The following is an 18,875-nucleotide window of genomic DNA, read 5'->3' on the forward strand; positions in this document are numbered from 1 at the left end:
CTGATTAATTTGATCTAAAAGCTTCACAAACCTGCCTGGACACCTCTGAGCTTTTACACACAATAAAAACCTCTGATATGAACACCACTATGTCCATTCACAGCCTGAGTTTTCATAGGGCTTCCCCACCTCTGCCAGGACGAAAGGTGGATGCTTCCATTCCCTGGATTTGACTGCAAATAGCAAACAGACTGTGCACCTGCCTGTACCTATCAAGCCAGAATTACTTATCCCTTGCAAAGGAACTACACAACACTGAAATCTGACAGATGAATATGCAAATGAGCAGGAAGGAAAAATGGGGGGATAAAACTCTAACCAAACAGCTAGCAAAACAAGACAGGTAAAAGTGATAACAAATAATTACATAAAACAAAGAAGGACAGGGAAACATGCTGGACTTCATCATCAAAATAAACAGTCATTGTCTCATAGAATGAAAAGGCAGACAGAGATTTAAAGAGAAAAAATACACTAAGTAGGATAGTCAACTACTACTCAACATGATATAAAATAGGTTTCATTGATGCTAACTGAATTTTTTTTACTAATACTGGATATCTATAAAACATTGGAAGTTTTCCAGCAAAAAGTCCCATTAGAGCAGAATCTGTCAAACCACTCCTGTGACTTCTTCCTGCTATTTGATGAGCTTCATCAATTAAATGTATATATAAAAACAAGCTCAGAACATCAAATACAGTGAGACTACACATGAAATTCTCTTAAAACTACAGCAAGGAGACACAGAAAGATCAGGGCACAGCTCTGCTGGAACAAGGCTCACCTTGTCCTTTCTAATAGGCTTATCCTAAAGGCTGGCAAGTGCCACAGATGTGGTTTTATTAAGACTTGTGAGCTGACAAAAGCAGCTACTTACCTACTATCGGTGTCCAGACCTACGAAATCCTTCTTCTCAAAAGGAACACAGAGCAGGGGGATCTTGTCTCCAGACTTATCAGTGGCTCTATCAAGACGCTTGGACTCCAGCACTATGAAGAGGGACTCGATAAAATCTTCTATTCTCTTCTCCACAGTTTCACACTCATCATAACTGGGATAAAACGCCACATCTGTGCGGGGCTGCTCTGCAATCTCTCCTTGAAGCCCAAAGACAAACAACCGAGAATCATAGAGAGTAGAGCCGTACATTTCCTTCTGAAGGTGGAATTTTTCAAAAGTCTGAGGCCATTCCTTTGCTGAAGAGCACTCTGTGATCGTGATCAGCCCCACGACCTTGCGGTGTGTCTGAAAATCCCCCCACTCGTTGTTCTCTGGGGGATAGTGGTGCCTGTATCGGATGTAGAGCACTCGCTGCGAGTCGCGCACGTTCACCTGGCTCACGGCTGAAATCCGCTTGTAGATCCTGAAAAAGCTCTCTTCAGGGACAATGCCAATGGGCTGGACCACCACCAGGAGGGTCTGATGATCCTCAGCACACTGCATGTAGTCAGGAACACTCATTTTGCATCAACTGCAGGCTAGTGGAAGAAAAACGCGTATTATTTTTTAACCTTCAGAAGTTCATGGGACTGCAGGATCAAAGCAGGGCTTTGATGCTAAACACTTCTGCAACCTGAATTTATGTGCTACAACACCACTGTTTGTTTCATTATTTTACTAAATCTTCAACCATGCAACCTACTGATGTTACACTGTGCACAAGGAGTACTTTTAGTCACTTATCAAATAAAACTCTGTAAATAAGGTCTTTCCAAGTGAATCTCACTCCCTGTGCAGCTACACAAGCCAGCTCACACAAGTCTCTACCACAGCCACTGGGCAGAAATACCAGCTCAGGAGAGCCTGTCAGACTCAGGCTCTTCAGTCCCATTTTATTGCGGAAATATGCAAAATTGTGTGGGGTAAGGTGTAAACAAGTACCAAATCACGATCACCAAACTTTATACAGCTGTCAGTGTTCACATGTGGTCAAGCAGAGGAAAATCAGAACCAGAACATCTATTTTTGAGGAAAAGCAAAGTCTTGCTTTCTCAAAACACACACAAGTAAGGACCAGGAAATGTTTTCTGCCTTTACATTGAAGTATTTAGAATCCCTTTTCTCCTGAGCTCTCTAAAACCGATTATTGCACTGCAGCTGAGTCTTGAATGAAGATGCACATCCCTGAATCCTTTCATGTCTGAGACCTCCTGGACCCCACGGATCCCTTCGTGAATTTCAGCTCCAAAGCCCTGAACCGTAAATACCACCAAAAAAAAACATAAACAAAACCCCAAACCTCCACAAAAACAAACACACGGACAAAACAAAACAAAACAAAACAAAACAAAACAAAGTCAGCCCAGCTTTAGACTTGACACCATTGGTTTTACAAGCAGAACGACGAGTTCCGAGCCCACGGGGACACAGGTGAGAGAGAAACAGCTGCCTGGAGGAAAGGCTCCTCACAACTATGGACTGTAGCTCCCTTATCCCACTGCACTGCCCGGGGTCTGCCCAGCAGAGCAGCCCCATTCCCGGGGCGCAGCCCCATTCCCGGGGCTGCAGCACCGTCCTGCCACTTCCCTCAGCAGAGGCCGCAGCGGGTGGGAGCTCCCCCCTTTCCCTGTCCCCGGGCATACGCCGCTTTGGGCCGGCCAAGTTTAGCAGGGGAAAGGAATAAACTGCAGAAGAGCCAAGCGCGGCGGAGGCGCAGAACCCCCTGAGCCCCGTCAGGGACAGCGAAAGGCGCGGGGGAGCTGCTCTGGGAGAGCGGCTGCCGGGTGGTAACGAGGGAAGGGGCACTGACAGCCCGGCAGGAGCCGATCTTTGGGCAGCGAGGGTGGGCGGTAACCGGGGAAAGGGCACTGGCAGCCGGGACGGGAACCGCTCTAGGATGGGGGGACGCGGCTGCCGGGCGGGAAGCGGGGAGGCGGCACTCACAGCCGGGACGGGGGGACGCGGCTGCCGGGCGGGAGCGGGGAAGCGGCACTCACAGCCGGGACGGGGGGACGCGGCTGCCGGGCGGGAGCGGGGAAGCGGCACTCACAGCCGGGACAGGAGCCACCCCGCCGCCGCCGGAACTGACGGCAATGGCCGCTCCGCCCCGCATGCGCGGCGGGCCACGGCGTGAGAGTCGTGAGGGGAGCGCGGTGATTCTCCGCCGTTGTCCGCGGTGCTGCTCCCGGGGCTTCCACGGAGACTGGAAGCCTCTGTCTGTGAACACGAGGCATTGCTCCAAGAGCAACGCAAAACAGGAGTGGAAGAATGACGATTCACCTGGTGAATTTCAGCCGACTGTGTATGAAAACCTACAGGGCTCTAGCTAGCCCTTAGAACGAAGTGAGCCTTCCTGGCATTCCCAAATTCCGAAACTGGTCTGGTGCCATAGAATCATCCAGTCCAACTGTCAACCCAGCAGTGTCACTGTAACCCCTAAAGCACATCGCCAGACTCAGATGAAACCCTCCCAGGAATGGTGATTCCACCCCTGCCCCGGGCAGTGTATTCAAATACCAGACCACCTGAACAGTAAAAAAAACTTTTTTCTTCTAATATCTAATCTGCATCTCTCCTCTCTCAAGTCCATTTTCTCCGGTCCTCACACCGCTGGCACAGCAAGAGAGGCCAGCCCCAGCTCACTACAAGGTCCTTTAAAGCACTTGTAGGGAGCGATGAGGTCCCCCTGAGCCTCCTCAAGAAGAGAGAGATCTTTCTCTGAGAGGATTTCTCAGTCGTGTAGCTTAAATGGCAAAATCTTGAAAACTTGAAAGTATAAAAACTCCAGAAGTATGAGCCTTGTATGAAAGTTCAGGTGAATTTCTGGTGGAGGATGTGGGAACCTTAATGATGCAAGTGTGAGATGCTGCACCTGGATGACCAAACCCTGGTATCAACACAGGCTGGGGAATAAGTGGGTTGAGAGCAGCCCTACCAAGAAGGACTTGGGGGTGCTGGTGGATGAGAGGCTGGATGTGAGCTGGCCATGTGTGCACTTGCATCCAGAAAGCCAAACATGTCCTGGGTTGATCCCACAGTGTGGGCAGGAGGTGAGGGAGGGGATTCTGCCCCTCTGCTCCACTCTGGTGAGACCTCACCTGCAGTGCTTCATGCAGGTCTGGAATCCCCAGCACAAGAAACTTCTTGGAGCAGGTCAAGAGGAAGCCATGAAGATCAGAAGGCTGAAGTGCCCCTCCTATAGAGACAGCCTGAGAGAGTTTGAGTTGCTCAGCCTGGAGAAAGGTCCAGGGACACCTTATTGCAGCCTTTCATAAGGGGCCATGTCATGACTTAAAGTAGTGGCACTCCAACAAAATAACTTCAATAGAACTCGCAGTGTTTGAAAAATATGGATCAACAATTACATTTAGGTAGAATCACAGAATCATTTAGGTTGGAAAAGACCCTTAATATCATCAAGTCTAACCTAGTACTGCCAAGGCCACTTCTAAACCATGTCCCTAAGAGCCCTATCTACATAGCTTTTATATCCCTCATGGGATGGTGGCTCAACCACTTCCCTTGGCAGATAGTACCAATGCTTGACGACCCTTTCGCTGGAGATTTTTTTCCTAATATCCAATCTAAACTTCCCCTAGCACAACTTGAGGCCATTTCCTCTTGTACTGTCACTTGTTACTTGGAAGAAGAGATTAACCCTCACCTGGCCACAACCTCTTTCCAGGTCTCTTCAGTCGCTGTGGCACAAGCTGTGGGCTTCAGGCAGGTCTCTCTGCTTCTCTTGGCTTTCCCCAGTTTGGAAGACGTGAGGAAAAACAGCAGCATAAAAGGAACTGAACAAGCTTTAGCCTTGACCTTCAGTTATCTTCCACAAAATGGACAAAATTTCCCAGAGGGGAGGGAGCTGGAGATATGGCAGCACCAGCTGGACTCAGAGTCTCAGACAGAGGCTGACCAAGCACAACAGCAGCACAGCCTTAGAGCCAGGGAGGGATAGGGAGCGCTCAGCCCAGTCACTCACAGCCTCCCTTCTCCTGCCAGGGGCAGCTCCTGCTCCCTTTGTCCCTTCTCTGGGAGACAGTGACTCACAGAGACACCTACACCTGGCCAAGCTCACTCTTAGAGGGGAAAAGAGCAGCTCTGAGGAGCTCAGAGCATCCTTCACCTGTGCCTTCCCACCACCAAGCTCAATGTCCTCAGAAATCCTGGCAGTTTGATGAGGGTTTATTTGTATATTGAAATCATGAAAGACCCCGGTAGTATTTTTAAGAAATTCACTGCTGGAGCAATGTCAGCTGTCTCCACAAGATGTCACAAGACAGTAAGGATGAAGAAAAAACCAATCCTTCCAGACAACATCCCAGGATATTTGTGCTTCCTTTCAGATATAATATACACACAATGGCCTCACATAAAATGTAATCTCAAAAGGATTATACAGCCTAAGAGATACGGATTATTTGCAATAGCTAACTATAAATAATGTCCCCAAATGCAGGAATTCTGGAATTTATCTTGCACTTCCAACTGTTCACAGTGCTATATTTTATTAATAAATCACTATAATCTGTAGCCTTGGCCTTATGTACTGGGCAAATTCTGTATAAGGTAGTAACATTCAGTCAATAAACTCCATGTATTTTCCATTTAATGATTCTTCATGAGTACATTCCTTTCTCCCCTAAATTCCATGTGAATTATTATTGTATATTTTGGAAAAGGTCCTGCTCTTCTCTCATTAAGTAGAGATGATTTAGTGGCTTTAGCAGATTTCTTAACAATACAAACCATCAGGCACGTTGTTTGTACAGCACGATTAAAACCATTAATGAATTAATGCAAACAATGTGTCATCACTTCTGGACTTGTTCCCTCACCCTGAAGCTCTCACCCAAACAGGCACAGGCAAACTTCTGGAGCAAACACTCCCAGCATCAAAACCCCATCCACAAGCACGTTACAACCTTCCCATGCAGCAGGCCCACAGTGTAAATGTGGGGAATGTGTTAATAATGAAGATGCAGCCCCATCATCACTTCATAGTTTACACGTGCCCTCCACACCTCCCCCACAGCTCTGACAAGTGTCAGGATGACCAGACACATTCCCTGGTACTGTACTACAGCTGCAGAGGCGTTGAGCAGCCTGTAATTACAGTTTGGGTTAACAATTTTGTAAGCAGTGGCCTGTAATCAGGATACACACAGGAGATGCCCAGTTTCCATTAAAAACAAGCTCCTCACCCTCCTGTGCCAGCCTGGGGCTGAGGAGCCATGATGAGAGCTGAGGAAGGGGAAGCCCCAAGGCTGCTCCTGCCTGCCCTGGGGCAGCAGGAATCCACCCAGGTGGGAAAAGTGACTGGAAAGCTGCTCAGCACAAGATGACCTGGTGGAAACGGACCTGGAAGTGCTGGTTGAGAGCAGCTGAACGTGAGATGCTGTGTGCCCAGGTAGCCAAGGAGGCCTCCTGAGCTTCTGTGTCAGCACCAGTGTGGCCAGCAGGACCAGGGCAGTGACTGTCCCTCTGTGCTGGGCCCTGGGGCAGCCACACCTCGAGTGCTGTGTCCAGTTCTCGGCCCATCAATTTAGGGAGGACACTGAGGTCCTGGAGCATGTCCAGAGATGGGACACAAAGCTGGTGAAGGGGCTGGAGCACAGGTCTGAAGAGGAGCAGCTGAGGGAGCTGCAGCTGTTTAGTCTGGGGAAAAGGAGGCTCAGGGGTGTGACCTCATCACTCTGCAGCCACCTGGTGATCGGTCACAGGTTGGACACGATCATCTCAGAGATCTTTTCCAGCCTACTCGATTCTGTGATTCTATGAAGGAACTCGCAGCCGGAGCCGCCGGAGCCTCAGCCCGCTCGGGTATCCCGGGTCCGCTGCCCGCCCGCGGCGGAGAGGAGAGCGCCGGCGGGGCCGGGGTGCTGCAGCGGGAGCGTCTCTGTGTGGGTCCCGGTATTGCAGGGAGATGTAAGGAGCTGTAGTCCCGGTGCGGGCGGGTCCCGGTGCTCTAGGGAGCTGTAGTCCCGGTGCTGTTGAGAGCTGTAGTCAGCTGTAGTCCCAGTGCTGTTGGGAGCTGTAGTCCCGGTGCTGTAGGGAGCTGTAGTCCCGGTGCGGGCGGGTCCCGGTGCTGTAGGAGCTGTAGTCCCGGTGCTGTAGGAGCTGTAGTCCCGGTGCTGTAAGGAGCTGTAGTCCCGGTGCTGTAGGGAGCTGTAGTCCCGGTGCTGCAGGGAGCTGTAGTCCCAGTGCTGCAGGGAGCTGTAGTCCCAGTGCTGCAGGGAGCTGTAGGGAGCTGTAGGGAGCTGTAGTCCCGGTGCTCTAGGGAGCTGTAGGGAGCTGTAGTCCGGGTGCTGTTGGGAGCTGTTGGGAGCTGTAGTCCGGTGCGGGCGGGTCCCGGTGCTCTAGGGAGCTGTAGTCCCGGTGCTGTAGGGAGCTGTAGGGAGCTGTAGTCCCGGTGCGGGCGGGTCCCGGTGCTCTAGGGAGCTGTAGTCCCGATGCTCTAGGGAGCTGTAGGGAGCTGTAGTCCCGGTGCGGGCGGGTCCCGGTGCTCTAGGGAGCTGTAGTCCCGGTGCTGTAGGGAGCTGTAGTCCCTGCAGCCGCCGCCTACAGCTCCCGGCGGGCCTTGCCCTCGCTGCCGCTGGGACGGGCTGAGATGGCGGCGGCGGCGCGGCTGACCGGCACCGAGAACCGTCTGGTGTCCCTGCCCCTGTCGCGGATCCGCGTCATCATGAAGAGCTCCCCGGAGGTGTCCAGCATCAACCAGGACGCGCTGTTCCTCACGGCCAAGGCCACGGTACCGGCTCGCCCTGCCCTGCCCTGCCCTGCCCTCGGCCCCCCGCGCCTCCCCGTCCCCGGCTGAGGAGCCTCTGCCCTCGGAGCGCTGCCGTGGCCCCGGGCCGGGCTCCCGCTCCCCTTCTCTGCCCGCATCCCGAGTCTAGACTCACAGAATGGTTTGCGTTGGAAGGAACCTGAAAGAACATCCATTTCCAAAGCCCTGCCACGGGCAGGGACACCTTCCACTGTCCCAGGTTGTTCCAAGCTCCGTCCTGCCTGGCCTTGGACGGCTTCCAGAGATGGGGCGGCCACAGCTTCTGTGGGCAACCTGTGCCGGGGCCTCACCACCCTCCCAGGGAAGAATTTCTTCCTAATATCTGATCTAAACCTACTTTCTGTCAGTTTGAAGCCATTCCCCCTTGTCTTGTCATTACATGCCCTTGTAAATAGTCTCACTCCGTCTTTCCTGTAGATTCTCTTCAGGTACTGAAATTATGAGTGTCTGCACTGAGTGCCCAGTGTATGTGCAGTTAAATACGGTGCTTCTGCCTTTAGATAGGGATCTATGACATGTGTGAATTGTTAGTCTGACTACGCAGTTTTGTTTTAATTTTTTAGGAGCTTTTTGTTCAGTATTTGGCTACATACTCCTACAAACACGGCAGAGGGAAGGAGAAGAACGCTCTGACGTACACTGACCTGTCTCACACAGCAGAAGAGTGTGAGACCTTTCAGTTCCTTGCAGGTATTGATAACACAAGGGTAAATCCAGGGTCTGCTTTGGAAAATGAAATCTTGCTCTTAATGCTCTGTTCTGTGAGGACCCAGTTCTACTGGTCATTGATCTCCTGCTTAGCATTCAACTGGAACTCATAAACTACTTCCCTGAAAACATTTCTTTGTGAATGGGGATATTTCTGCTGCCTCTAAATTATACAGTTACACTGTATACAGTTCTCAGGATATTGCCTTAAGCATTTCCTAAATTGCAGCAGTTCCATCTGAAAGCTTTCAGCTTGTGGAAGAAGATTATTGCACATCTTTAGGTGAGAAGTTATGTGGACTAAAAATGACACATCGGAATCTATAAGTTCTGAGAAAAGCAGCATATGGTCCCCCTGTGCTTCTAGATACACACACACACACGTTTTTACTGGTACTTGGATTTTATATTAATGGCTCGTTGGATCTAAGGCAGGTGAGCACTCTGTTTTATATCAAATAATTTACATTAGCAGACAGTAAAAGTTGCCAGTAATCAGTCATGAAATAGAGTCCTTATCTTTGGTTACTTGTGCCATAAGTGGGTAACTCCCTCCTGCTCTTACAGCAGTGTGTGAGTCAGGCTGACTTACCTGGTTGTTCACCTAAGGTTTGTTAAAAATATTAGTATTTATTTTGACTTCATTTCTTCAGTGGTGGATGCAACAGTATTAACAAGGCAATGCAAGTGTTCAAATTGACAATTAAAACAACAATTCTGCCTTTCAGATATCTTGCCAAAGAAGATCCTAGCTAGCAAATACCTAAAAATGCTTGAAAAAGAGAAGCGAGATGGAGAGGTGAGGGAAGATGATGATGAGGCTGAGGAGGAAGAGGATGAAGATGAAGCTGTTGGTGACAGTGTTGGATCTTAAGGCCAATGGAGAATTGTTTCATAGTTGATCCATTTTTCTATTGTATAAAGGATGTTATTTTTGTGACTGAGAATCCAGATGCTGGATGTATTTTTACACTGAGCCATCTGCTTTTGCTTTAAGAAGTTTAGAAATTGAACTTTATACTCGTTGGAGGATGGAATTCTTCCCTCAGAAACACGGCGGGGTAGGAAGAGACAGTGCAAACCTGACAGCAGAGCTTGGTCAGGTGATTTGAAATGACTTTGTCAGACAATCATTACCCAAATTAAAAATTTCTTACAGGCAGCTTTCAGTTCAAAAGCTCCAAAAGTGGACCAAGTCCATTAAAAAAGTCTGTGAAAGCAGCCATATGGGCACCCAAATGGGAGAGGAGGAGATCCATCCCAAGAGCTAATGGTGGTTCTGTAGCTGTGGTGGTAAATGGGGTAGGAAATTATCTAAATATGTGCATCCAGAACCCTTTTCTTGAATGAACTCCAGTTCTGCAGTTTCTCTTGCCAAAATGCACATTGAAGTCTGTTAATTGTGGGTTCTTGAGAAAGAGCAGCTCCTTTACCATGTGAGTGACAGAGATGGATTTTTCATTTGGTTTTGGTTTGCTTTTCTTTTTGTACTACAGAAATAGCAACCATCCTGTGTAGAACTTTACATGCAACTTTTTAAAATAAATGTTTTGTATGAAAACTTGACAATGGATGCAGAAACTTCCTGTAGTTCTTTCCAGTTTCAGTCACACACGTGGTCACTGTGGCAATATCTGAGAGAGAGAAGTGACCAAGATCTGTCCCCAGGGGTGAAAAATGCCCCAGGTAAGCAAGGGGAGATTAACAGGTAATAACAACCTCCCACTCCAAAAAAGCTGGGCAGCAAATCAGCCAGGAATTTGTGTCAAGCAACAGCCTAATATGGAGGGCATGGTAAAGAGTTAGCAGAATTGAACAGCTGAACAATTTCTCTTGGGTTGAAGGCACAACCACACTCAACTTCTCTTAAAACATAGCAGGGAGCTCCAGCATATCCACAAGCCAGCACATTCCATATTCTAAGAAAGCCAAGGTAGGGTCAGGGGCTGGCAGAGCTCCTGAGCCACACCAGAAATGCTCCTGCTGCTTTAACAGATCAGAGGATGCTTGCACTGTAAGAAATTTTCCTGAAGTTGCCATAAATGAAAATCATATTGTACCAGGAATTCTGCAGTGAGTGCTGAGTGGGGCTGGATCCCTGGGGAAATTCCCAAGTGGGTAAAGGCAGAACTAAACCATTGTTCCAAGAGCTGGTTTGTGCTTTTTTATTATTAAAAGTGCATGGAGATGGGTGGAAAACTGAGTGTGGAATGCTGTTTGGGGGGAGGGGGTGCCAGTTTTTTGGGAAAGAAAAAAAGATCCACCAGCACAAATTCACACAGTGAATCTCCAGCAGAAACGGGGATGAGAGCAACAAGCAAATACCTGAACCATGGATGGGTCACAACCAAAGAGAGGAACATCCTCAAACAGCCCTGGCAAGGGTCTGACCACAGCCCCATCCCCACCCTGGGGCAGGAGGGAGAGGGGAAAAGGGACTGGGAAAGGGGTGGAAGGTGTTTTAATTCCACCTAATTTGTCAGTAAATGATTTCATTTTCCCTCCAGTCACATCTGTTCTACCCATTACAGCAGCTTTTCAGTGACCTCACTGTCTATACTTCAACCCTTGAGCTTTGTAACCCTATTTTCTCCCTCTGTGCCAACTGCATCATTTAACAGGAGCTTCCTCAAAAATGACCAAGTATCTTGACCTGTTTAAGATGTTCTGAGATTTAAGGCAGTGGAACACAGGCCAAGGGACACTTTTGGATTAATTATTATTATTATTACAGACATGTTTCTTTCATTTTTCCCCCCACAACACCAGCTTGTGAGACCCTTCCCCACCCCAGCCAATGCTGCTCTCAAATGACATGAAGTTTCCTAAACTTGCCAAAATTACAAAAGAACTGTGGTTACTAAGTATAAATCACCACATTTCATCCCTCTCAGAAGTTTCCTGTGGGATGATGAACATATTCTGTGAATTCCTGAGCCCAGAAGAATGTGCACACCCTTCTGGATTCATTCAGCCAGAATCCTCGATGGGAACTTCAGAGCTGCCAAAATTTGCCACAGCCCTCTCCGAGGCCCTGCAGCTGCCAAAGCTCATTGCCATCAAACCAGTGAAGGGGTTATTTGTTTTCCCCAAGAGCCTGACCCAGAGCAAAACCTCATCCAATTCCAAGTGGTGTTTCAAAAAACAATGGAAAAAATAAAGGGAAGAGACAGCTCTGACAGTATTTCATACTACTGAGTAAAACCAATCTTGCAGGGTTGGGCTCCCAAAGGAAGCTCCTTGGCATCCTTGCAATTCTGTTGGATGCTTTATAGTCACCACCAGGTGCTACATTTTCTTCATTTAAAAACTGATCACTGTAAGGATTCACTCAGAAAAAAACCATAAATAAAAAAAAGAATTTCAGGCGTGTGGTTTCCAAAATGTTCATCTCCCCAAAAGAATTCCAGGATTACAACTTGTAAGCAGATAAAGCAGCATGGATTGTGCCTGGTTGGGCACAGAGAGGGTGGAAGCACAGGGAAACATCCAAACACAAGGGGAGAAATGCAAGGGAAGGCAATGGACCAGAGATTTTGGCAGAGTCTCACAGTGCACAAGTAACTGCAGAAAATGCCCAAATGTTAAATGAAAAGACATCAAACAATATCTTGTAAAGATGAGGAATTTTATTTTATTGACATACTATGAGGCAAAACAAAATCGACACCATACAAAATAACTTTATAAAATATCATTCACATCATTATTTTGTCAGGAATTACAGCATTCTGAGCTTGTTACAAGTCTTATGTTTTGAGGTGAAAAACACTATGCTAAATCTTTAGTATTAGTTGTATATATACAGTAAGAAACCAGAACAGAACCTGTTAGGTTTTTCATGAGTTTATTGCAAAAGTAGTGCAAACTATTTTACCTTGCAAGCTGTAAAACAAACTTGGAAAAGGACCCACCTAAGCTTAAAAACATGACAATAAATGCTCGATTTCACAGCCTTTGAAGCTTCCTTCAACAGTTCTCAACAAAAATTCCCCATCTCTGCACATTTTTAGATCTTCACTGACTCGGAAATGAAGGAGTAGAGGGTGGACCTGCAGTAGGGAGCAGGCAGAGAGCAGGAGGGTCCTGCTCCAACATGGGGCACTGCTCTTACCCATGGATTTGGGGAATCACCCCCAAAACACCCACCAGTGGGGCAGATTTGGTCACTGTGTGCCCCCATTAATCAACTGCCCCTTTCCACACTCGTATTTGAGAAAAGAGTCAAGAAAGCAGAACGAGCCAAAAACAACCCACAAACCATAATTAAGAATTAAGAACATGTATTGTCTGTTTTAGGAATATAGTATCCTTTTTCTCCTTTTCTGAAGTCTATAAAGGAAATTTCCATGGTCCCCCTCCCCGTGTGTACACACTGCAGGGCACATCCCACCCCAAACTCCTGCAGGATCCCAAGGCAGGATACTACATTCTGTGAGATCCAGAGAAAACAACGGCCTAAAACACTACTGGGGTCCCCCAAAGCAAACAGGTAGCTAAGTCATCTCCTAAAAAACCAGAAAAGCAAATAAATGCTACATGAAAAATGTTAAAGAAACAAAATGCAGCATATTCAGGCTCTTTTTTATTTTTTATCTTGAGGTACCTATATAAATATTACCTTCTGCCCAAAGAACGATTGGTTTTGTTAAAAAACTGAAGTCCTTATCACGAGCCAATTGCAGGGCAAACATTATTACTGAGAAAGTGCAACCATGCTGATCATTTATCTGCAGCATATTAAAGGATGATTAGGCTTTAGAAAATATAGCTTAAGTCTAGACCTGATGGAGCAGTTTTATAAAAACACTGAACAGAGGCATTTTCCTTTTGCTCGAGTCTCTCTGCAACAGAAAGCCTTAGGAAACAGCTGGGAAGTCCTGCCATGATGGAATGCAGTTTTACAATCCCATATATAGATTTTTTTTTCTTTTAATATTTAAACTAAATACAATTTTACAGCAAAGATTCCCCCTCTGTAGTAGGTACTGGTAAATAGTGGATTTTTTAAAAATTTTTCAAACTTCAAAAAATGATAGCATATCACAACTTAAAGCTTTCCAAAAAGGAATTATTTTTGAGTAAAAAAGGTTCACATAGTAGAAAAAACTTACACATAGTTGTAAACTGTTACATACAAAACTATGGAAAGGTCAATGATGTTTTATTCCCTCACCCTTACATGAGTACCCCTTCATTTTATATTTATATATATACATATACACAAAGTCATGTGCTATGTACATATATAGAGACACAGAGATGTAGAGATCTGGGGTCAGGATTAAAGATTTCCAAAACTTTCTTTGTTGGCTATTTCTCTTTGCCTAGGTCAGCTGTGATACTTGATTTTACAACTTGCTACACCAAAAAATATTTTCAAATTCAGTTTTTTGTGGTGCAGTTAAAAACCATCTGCTGTTTTTAATCAGGAAGATGAGTTTTGATTGTTGTGCACTGGGGAGAAAAAAACACAAAGGCACAAAGAATAGAACTCAAATCCAAGATTGGTGTCTCAGAACAAGAAACCCAAGGGTTTGGGCCGCGGATGGGGTCGGTTTGGTCGCCTTTGCCAAATCTCCTTGACAATTTGAGTAATTAGCACCCAACTGGTTACATGAGGTAGATCCAAATTGGAAAAAAAATAAAATAAAAGCAAGCTGGGTCCCCAACACTTTTTTTTTTTGCCTCTATTTAAAATGTTTTAAGGATCCTATGTCAGTCATAAGAAGTGGAAGCAATGGCACCTACCCGAAAGCAAGCACGGAATTCAAGAATGGCTTTTTCTGGGATGTAAAATTTGAAGTGTTAAATCACAATCCTCCTTCAGGCAGAGATTTGCTGGCAGGAGGAGGGAGGAGAATAGGTCTGACAACAAGGACAACACAAAGCTGGGATTTGGGAAAGCCTGTTTGGGGTCAGCTGCCAGAGGAATGCCCGGGAGCCTGTGACAGCCAGCGCCCAAAGAGGCATCACAGTACAGAGAGCTACAGGTGTCCCTTGTTTCTCAGGTCAGGAGACTGCCTTGGCTGACACTGAAGCTCTACAGGAACATCCCCCTGTAGTTAAACAGTATTTCTGCATACTCTGAGAGAGGAATCTGACACGTTTAGCATTTAGTTAAGGCTTAGTTTAAAGTGGCCTGGCCACAGAGCATCACACAAGTGCTCACCCAGGGCAGCAAGAGAAGCAATGGGTGAATCCCACCCCCTGTGACCCCCCAGCACTGCCAAGTGATGCCACAACCTCCATGGCAAACCCTGCAGTGCCAGGGATGCCCTGCACATCAGCTGAGGGTAATTCTGGGCCTGGTTTTGCTTACAAGTGCTACTCTCACCCAGCCAGCACCAATCATTTCTATACTGCAAGCACGAGACAGCTCCACAGAGATGCAACACACACACACCACTACTCAACAAACATTTAGTACCACTTGGAACAACCTTAACATCATAGCTTTCTTTTTTCCTCAGGAAAAAAAAAACCAACCAAACAAACTTTAAATGGTCAAAACTTTAAATGGTCACAAAAGCATTTTGATTGGAAGGAACATTTACAATACGAAGTTTCTGGATTGATTTTTGGTTTCTTTTTTTTTCAGTTATTTTATAAAAAAGAATATTAAAAGATTTTTTGAAACTATTAAAAGATTAAAACCTTAAAAGATAAAGTCAGTTAATTTTGCAATGTACCAAAATTAAAGCAAAAAAAAAAATAGATTTAATCAATACATTCTGTTTCCCATCTTGCCCTCCCAGGACCAAGTCAACCACTCCACTGCACAGAAATCTGGGGCTGGATCTTTACTTATCAACTGCCCTAAATGTTGCAATCTTTGTGATTGTACAATAAAATACTGCAAAAGCCAGGGAAATTGTGCTTGTTATTTCCAGCCAAATACTGCCTTTGTATCTTTTACAGACAGCCTATACACTGTCCCCTGTCCTGTCACATGTGTGCACACACAGAAAGGGACACACACAGATCTAAAAAATCTACTAAACTTTACCAACAAATTACAGAAAGGAAGTGGTAACACTCTTCAGGATGGCACAGAACTTTGCCAAATGTAATTCCTCACTGCACCTCACTGAAAATTTGATTTTCCAAGATAAATCTAAAACTTACTCCTTAATGGCTTTTGATGGTTTTTTGGATTTTTTTTCTCTTATTTTCTTTAAAATGCAATTATGAAGTTGTCATTTGTAAATGAGATGAGCAATTGAAGGGCTCAGTCTTTAAGTTTCACGAGAAAATCTATCAGGAATGACAGACTTTGGGTCAAATCCTTATTTTTAATAGCATAGAAACAGTGCTAGAAAACAGTGAGGTCTGAGCACCTCACAGTTGATGCAGAACTTAACTTTGGTGAAATCTAGAAACAAAATTCACTGCATGTCATGTTTCTACATGAGAGGTCTGATCCAACCCCCAGCAGCTGAGCTTTTGGGGTGCCCATAAAGCCCAGACAGGATCTGCTTTGAGTCAAGTACATATCAGGCAAAAATGTGCAATTTCACAAAAACCAGCATGACTGAAGCTTCCTCTGTTCATGGCTTTAAAACCAGGAAAAGCTGATAAATACAGAAAAGACTTCACTTTTTTTTTTTTTTTTTCTGACAGGAAATCTAAGCTAACAAAGCAAACACAAACAGTACCAGCAAGGGGATTAGAGACTTCCAAGCTTGCCTGCTGACCTGTTCACCATTCATGCTTGCCAAGCACACCCAAAAAACCCCTATAAAATGACTAGAAAAGTTTAAATTTATATTTTGGGGACAACTCCTAGGCACGCTCCCAGGTCAGACAGCATCTGCAATCCCTGCTGAAGAGCAGAGAGCAGCTGTTCCAGCAGTTGGTTTAGTTGTGCTTAAAGAAGGGAGGAAAAAAAATAACAAAGTTAAAGCCTGTGGTTCAATAGCACATCCAAAATGTGGGGAAAAAATACAACTAAAATCTGTGCACTCCTGAGAGTCCTGTGGAAAGGATTATTCCCTTTGATACAGAACTGCCATGCAACCCAAGGCTCCTCAGGGAGCCTCAGGGAGGTTGCTGGGTGGAAGAGCAGCCCCAGGCAGGTTTACAATGGATCTGCTGAGGCAGCACATGGACAAATCCAAAGGAATTGCTTTTTGGGGGGGATATTTAGGTGGGAGGAAGGAGCAGCCACAGCCTGCAGCTGGTGCTGTGGGTTTGCAGGGCTGCCACCTGCAGAACTCCCATAATGAACTCCTGCCAACCTCTCATCCCTCCAGATCCAGCAGCACCCCTGGCCCAGCACCAACCAAGTCAGAGCCCCCCAAAATCACAAATGAACTCAGGGAGCTCCCTGCAGCCTTCCCCTCCTGGGATGGGCCAGCAGATGGGTGCAGGATGCAGGATTTCTCAGGGGCACTTGCAGACAAGCCAGAAGGAAAACTAAGAATTAAACTGTCACCTTAACAAGTGCTTAAATTGGCAATTTTGAAGGAAATGTCTCCCCTCCTTCCTCTCTCACTTCCCCAAGGCTTGGAGTACCCAGGGTTTCTCTTCTCTAAGGCATGAGCAGCACTGAGCTCCTTCACTCCCCAAACTTCCTGATGATCCTGGGTCTGCCTTGCCTGGAAAACACAAAATTCTGCTCCCACCAATGACAGAGGAGCTGTTCAGCATCTCTGCACATTGCAAGCCCTGCCAGCAATAGTGTCCACGATCTGCAGTGCACAATGTAGTGAAATATCTTCTCCAAAGCAGCCATTTACCCTGCACTTCACACTTTTGGGGGGGCTTTGAGAAATCATGACTGAGAACTGAACCAAACTGACAGGACTTTACCCCATTCAGTTATTAATGAGCTGGTTCAGAATGGTTTATTCAGTCCCTTGCAAAATCTGTGTTCCACAAAGTCAGGACAATAAAGCAATCCTCCTGCCATGGATGAGCTTCATTAGTGTCTAGGCCCAGAGATTAAGGGAAGGAAATTGCAGGGAGGAGAGAACCCCAGGAAACTCACTCTGATAGGCCAAAACCCACAGCAGAAAGCACAGTCACTTGCAAATAAAAATCAACTTTAACACTGCTATGAAACCACACCAGCACACTGTGCTCCAACAGGTATTTCTGTCAGCAGAGTGGTTTGTTCTAAAATAAGGAAGCTTGTTTGGAATAATTGTAAACAAAATCTGATGTATTAACACAGTTTTCTACAGTTTCATTTCAGGTCACCTGAAGTACCCTCAGTCCATGTGCACTGATGTCAAGGTTGAGTTTTGGCCAAGGCTTTGCACAGAACTGACACTAAACAGTCCCAAGATGAACATATGGGTTTGAGGTTGTTTTTTGGTGTTTTTGTTTGATTTTTTCCCCCACATTTTAAGTTTATCATTTTCTGAGCAGGGAATAAAGCATTTTCATTCTAACAGTCGCATGTCACCTTACCTAAAAAACACATTTAAAAAATAATCCAATACATATTTTTTGCATCAGACTCAAAATGTATTTCAAGCACCTTCATGTCATTTGCAGAGAAAACCTGACATTTTCTGGCCAACAGGTAAAGTACAGAAACATTTTTCATTTGGAAAACAACAGTATAGAAACCCAAGTGAAGGGACAGGTCACAGAGGGAGCTGCTGCTATGGGAGTGACCCTGACCAGAAGCAGATGTGCCAGATGTGCCCCTTGCCAGGCCTGGTACCCTCCCAGTACACAGGGAGGCCTCTGGAAGCCAGAGGGAAGAAGGCTGAGCAGCCACCCAGGATCACAGTTTGGCACTGCCCAGTAAGGAACAGACCAGCACAAACCCAGTCCCTCTGGGAGCATTTTGGCTGCTTAGTGGGAGGTTCACTTCAATTAATTCTTCCATGAAGGAATACAGGAGGTAGCCTTGAACTGCATCTGCTTTGAAACTAAAGATTCCCACAAACCCACTTTTGTAGTGATTTGGCCAAGCAATTACATTCAAATTAACACTCCAAAGAAATGACTGACAAAGCAACTGAAACTCTAAATGGGATCACACAGGTTCTGTGCCACACCAAGCACACACAGCACCCCCTTCCCATACAATTTGGATTAAACCCTCTCAGAAATGCATCTTTCCAGTCATTAACCCTCAGAAACAGAAGGCAGAACTTGCTGGTTTGCACCCTAACATCAGCCAGTGGGGCTGGAACTGGGGTCTGTCCTGTCCCCAAGGGTTCTGGAAGCAAAAGGCAATTGCTGATGGATGGATGGGAGATCCATGGGCAGCTCAGAGCACTGAAACATCCTCTGCACTGCCCAGTCCCACCCATGCAGGAACAGACAGCAAGACATCATAACTGGATCCCAAATCCCTGTCATTCCACCAATTCTGCCACATCCAAGGATTCTGCTTCTACAACACAAGAATCAGACAAGCAAGGAAAACCTGGGAGAGCTGATAATCTGATAATCCAAATATTACATTAATGCCATC

The 18,875-nt window shown here is 46.2% G+C and overlaps 2 protein-coding genes across 4 annotated transcripts in view; one reads left to right on the forward strand and one right to left on the reverse strand.

Moving 5' to 3' along the window:
• TRAPPC9 (trafficking protein particle complex subunit 9) overlaps positions 1–3,013 on the reverse strand; it is a 450,115-nt gene extending 447,102 nt beyond the window's left edge. For 2 of the 3 annotated variants that reach the window (XM_054515230.1, XM_036406472.2), the window contains exons 1-2: positions 2,887–3,002; positions 881–1,481 (exon numbers count right to left, since the gene is read on the reverse strand). In XM_054515230.1, the coding sequence (XP_054371205.1) occupies positions 881–1,464 (584 nt within the window). In that variant the 5' untranslated portion in view covers positions 1,465–1,481; positions 2,887–3,002. Of the gene's footprint in view, positions 1–880; positions 1,482–2,886 lie in introns of all 3 variants that reach the window. The other variant, XM_036406474.1, reaches the window with a different exon arrangement.
• Positions 3,014–7,474: 4,461 nt separating this feature from the next.
• CHRAC1 (chromatin accessibility complex subunit 1) lies at positions 7,475–10,006 on the forward strand. Its single transcript, XM_036379133.2, has 3 exons — positions 7,475–7,693; positions 8,293–8,419; positions 9,166–10,006. The coding sequence occupies exons 1-3, from the start codon at positions 7,553–7,555 to the stop codon at positions 9,309–9,311; spliced, it is 414 nt and encodes a 137-aa protein (XP_036235026.1). The 5' UTR covers positions 7,475–7,552; the 3' UTR covers positions 9,312–10,006.
• Positions 10,007–18,875: the final 8,869 nt, after the last annotated feature.

Source organism: Molothrus ater, chromosome 1 (genome assembly GCF_012460135.2).
Source record: "Molothrus ater isolate BHLD 08-10-18 breed brown headed cowbird chromosome 1, BPBGC_Mater_1.1, whole genome shotgun sequence".
In the NCBI taxonomy this organism is placed as follows: Eukaryota; Metazoa; Chordata; class Aves; order Passeriformes; family Icteridae; genus Molothrus; species Molothrus ater.